At 46.1% G+C, this 4,146-nt stretch overlaps 1 protein-coding gene across 1 annotated transcript; it reads right to left on the bottom strand.

The window, feature by feature from the left end:
- Nucleotides 1-344: 344 nt before the first annotated feature.
- LOC123094389 (alanine--tRNA ligase) lies at nt 345-2,360 on the bottom strand. Its single transcript, XM_044516405.1, has 2 exons — nt 1,832-2,360; nt 345-1,161 (listed from the first exon to the last, which is right to left on the bottom strand). The coding sequence occupies exons 1-2, from the start codon at nt 2,207-2,209 to the stop codon at nt 1,153-1,155; spliced, it is 387 nt and encodes a 128-aa protein (XP_044372340.1). The 5' UTR covers nt 2,210-2,360; the 3' UTR covers nt 345-1,152.
- Between the last annotated feature and the right edge of the window lie 1,786 nt (nt 2,361-4,146).

Raw genomic sequence — 4,146 nt, 5'->3', positions numbered from 1 at the left:
TCTTTGAACATGTTGTTTTGTTGTCTACATTTGATCTGGGAAATACAGGTCTAAATGTTTTGGGCCTGTGTGAGTTGCTGCCATGTTGTACAATATAGTAGCCATATTTTCCCTTTGTCTCAACTAAACAAATCAGTTCAAGTTTAGGTACAAGATATTGTATTCTTTTTGTTCTTGTTAAGAGTTTATGAGAAGAAAATTCTGATGGGCATGAACATGAGCATCAAATAAGGCGTAATCCTCTATCCCTCTTCTTTTTTGGTCCTCCTCAAAGCTCAATAAAACATGTGCACTAGTGCAGGTCAAATTTTGTTTGCTGGAATCCAAAAAAGAGAACCTCAAACTCATAATTTGCTGGAACCCAAAAATGTCCAGCTCAAACTCATATAACCTCGGTACAGATTTGTTTCTTGAATCCAAAAAAGAGCAACCCAAATTCATATAAATTTACACTGCCTTTGTTAATATTTTGTGAAAGGTCAGTGATCCATATAAATAAAAGGTTGATGCTCCATTTAGCTCTAGTTGTTGGAAACCTGCTATCATCATCATCACATCATAAAACGCCCTAGGGATGCCAACTAGTTGGCAAGTTCCACCTCATCGATCCGTGGCCTCCTTGTTCTCTACACCAGCCAGCAAGGGTGTGCTTGTGCCACCTCACTGATCCACGACACTGCTAGCTCCTCGTTCTCTCTGCCATGCTTCTAATACCATCACTATATATATTAGGGATAGTTACCCATCCGCGTGCGGGGTGTGCGTGCGACTTGGACTTGGGGCTTGGGCGCACGGCGACATGACACGAGGCGAGGCCGCTCTAGTGAGGTGCGGAGGCGCAACAAGGACAAAGGCTTCTACCTGCAGATAATCACTCCTGCTACTAGCACGGCTACACCATCTCTTTCTCCTCCGGTGCCCAGTGCACGCATCATCAGCACGCTCCTCAGGCTCATTCTGACATGGAGATCCACCACCAGCTACTCTCGTTCCTCATGGAAGAAGCCACCAGCATCAGCAATGGAGGTTCCTCGTCAGGAGGACTTGGGAGAGGACCGAAGGAGGAGAGGAGGTTCCTCATGAGGAGCATATCAAACTTCCCTTTGACTTGGCTTCCAGAGTTTTCTTTTCTTGTCTTGTCTTTAGATATGCTCATGTCTCCTGCAATAACAAGAAGAAACAAAGATAAGATGCTTACCAAAACAAATGGCAGCTGAGTTTTGTACAACATCAGTCTAATAAGGACCAGACCACAAGCATTTACAAAATCCAAGCTAGATAAACCAAGCTATCATATATTGATCTCCTATGATACTCGAAGAAACTATTTCAGGGTGATTTTCATTAAAGGCATGAACTAAAATTTTAAGTGCTATACAGTACATTTGAAAATTTAAGTAATAACAATAATAATTTGTCATACTAAATTATCGATAGCGTCACAAAGTCATTGCTAAACAAAGAAACCTACTCCAAACAGGCACACCAAATAAAAATACATTGCTAATTTCTCACTTCTAAAATAATCCTCAACAATCCAATCATTAAATGAAAAGTACAAGATCACCGCATAAGTCACAGACCCTCATCGCCGTTTCGTGCTTAATGTCTATTACATCATCCCCAAAACACAAGCTTTCACTCACCACTGAAACCACCAAAGTGAACCTAAATTTCTGTTTTTTTTGGCCAATCACCCAACTTTCACTTAAATTTCACTGATCCATAACCTGATACTATAGAAGTATTTGTAGTGTGTATACAAACTAACACGCACGGGATCAGAGCTTGAGAAGGGGCTAGCTGAAGGCAAGAAGAAGCCGGTACATACCTGGGTGAGGAGCTCCCACGCATACATGATGGCCTCCTCCCTGAAGTAGTCTCCGAAGGACCAGCTCCCGAGCATCCCGAAGAAGGTGTGATGGTAGGTGTCCTTGCCCACGTCGTCGAGGTCGTTGTGCTTGCCGCCAGCGCGGATGCACTTCTGGTTGTTGCAGGCGCGGCGCAGGCGGCCAAGCGGCGAGCCCGGGGCGGCCAGGCCGAGGAATATCGCCTTGAACCCGTTCATCCCGGCGTTGGTGAACAGGAGCGTGGGGTCGCCGACGGGCACCACGGGGCTCGACGGCCATGGCGTGTGCGACCTGGACGTGAAGAAGTCGATGAAAACCTCCCGGACCCGGCCCGCCGGCCACTCCGGCGGCACCTCCATCGGAGGGCCGACCGTGGCGGTGGCGGCGACCGTGGATGCTCGAAAGGAGGAGAGGTCGGTGGTGGCGGCGGCGGCGGGCAAAACCCTGGTGCTTGGCTTGGTGATATGGAGTAGGTGGCACGCTGTCAGGACAAGTGCAACGTAGAAGAGACTTTCAGGGTCAAAGTTGTTCGAAACGGGTCGGAGTAGGAGTATATATATATTTACACCTTTATTACTAAGCGTGGCGCCTACGACTCCTCATCACCAAGCTTCTGTGAGCACAAGCTGGACGAGATCGGGACTAACTTGGACGTCACGCACAAACCAAAATGCTTAGAGCATCTCCTCCAACAGCCGCCCAACACGCGGTGCGCTTAAAATCAGTTTGCAGCGCGCCGATCGCCTGGTTCGAAGCGCTGGTTCCAGCAGCCACGCTAAAATTCAGCGCACGCGTACCTCCAGCAGGCGCGCTCTCGCACAAACAAAATATGCGCTCCAAACACAAGCAAGAAGATCATGCACAAACAAAATAGATCAATAATAAATAATTTAATTTATTATTACAACTCAAACAAATAGTATCTTTCATCAAATACAACAAATAGTTCAACAATACAATATCAAACGCACGAATCATGATGCTCTTTGGCGGTCATTCCAAGCCACCACTCCTCAATGTGATCCTTCTGAAGATCATTATGCGCTGTCGGACGTCAAATGCCATGATAGGAGGCAACAAAACAGGCCACCCTTTCAGCCCTGCGCCGCACACGCACGGAATGTCCCAAGAGCTCATAGTGAGAGTAGTCTACATCTTGGTCATGCTCATTCTCGATGATCATGTTGTGCATGATCACACAAGCGTGCATTATGTACCAAAGCATTTTTTTGATTCCAAAATCTAGCCGGTCCTCTCACAATAGCAATTTGGGCTTACAAAATCCCAAAAGCTCTCTCCACATCTTTTCTAACCGCCGCTTGAGCATTGTGGAAATCAAGATTTTTCTTACCTTTCGGTTTTTTCAACGGCTTCACAAACGTTTGCCACTTTGGTAGATGCCATACGCAAGATGGTAGGCATAGTTGTATGTACAACCATTAGCTACAAACTGCACCAGTGGCAGTTCACCATTTGCAATCTTACTCATCAGTGGTGACCGGTTGACAACGTTGATGTCATTCAAAGATCCAGGCATTCCAAAAAAGCGTGCCAAATGCAAGTATCTTGATCGGCCACCGCATCAAGGATTATAGTGGAACCCTTTTTTGTCCGTGGAATTGTCCATGCCATGTCTTTGGACAATTCTTCCAACTCCAGTGCATGCCATCTATTGAGCCAAGCATACCTGGGAACCCGCAAGCTTTGTTCATCTCCAGTAGCCTTGCAACGTCTTTAGCATTGGGAGATCTCAAGTACTCCGGGCCAAACACTTGCACAATTCCGACTGCGAAGCGCTTGACACACATGACGGCTTGGCTCTCACCCATGGCCAAGTGATCATCAACTAGATCAACGGGGATACCGTATGCCAACATACGCAAAGCGGCTGTCACCTTCTTAAAGGTGCTATGCCCGAGCTCTCCGGCGGCATTCCTTCTCTGCTAAAAAACGATCATAGCTCGCTAGTTTCTTTGCAATGCGCCTGAACAACTCGGTGTTCATCCTAAACTGGCGACGAAAGTACGACTCGGGGTATGTGGGATTCTCCACAAAATAATGCCTTATCAATCTGTTGTGGGCATCGATCCTATCCCTCCAAATTTTCTGCCGACCCATAATCGAACCACCATGCTTTGGTTTTTTATTGATGTGCATAGCTAGTTTCATTGTAAGGTCCTCCTCCTCTTCCATATCAAATTCTTCTTCAAAAGAATCATATGACGAACTCATCTACAATGCTCAAAACTAGGCTATAAAAAACTACAAACAACATGCACCAAATTTCATGTAAAAA

This window comes from Triticum aestivum, chromosome 4B (genome assembly GCF_018294505.1).
Source record: "Triticum aestivum cultivar Chinese Spring chromosome 4B, IWGSC CS RefSeq v2.1, whole genome shotgun sequence".
NCBI classification, from domain to species: Eukaryota; Viridiplantae; Streptophyta; class Magnoliopsida; order Poales; family Poaceae; genus Triticum; species Triticum aestivum.
This window is presented reverse-complemented; position numbering and strand designations above follow the sequence as displayed.

Coding starts and splice junctions, on each gene's coding strand:
- LOC123094389 (XM_044516405.1), bottom strand. CDS start 2,209: ATGGAGGTGCCGCCGGAGTGGCCGGCGGGCCGGGTCCGGGAGGTTTTC.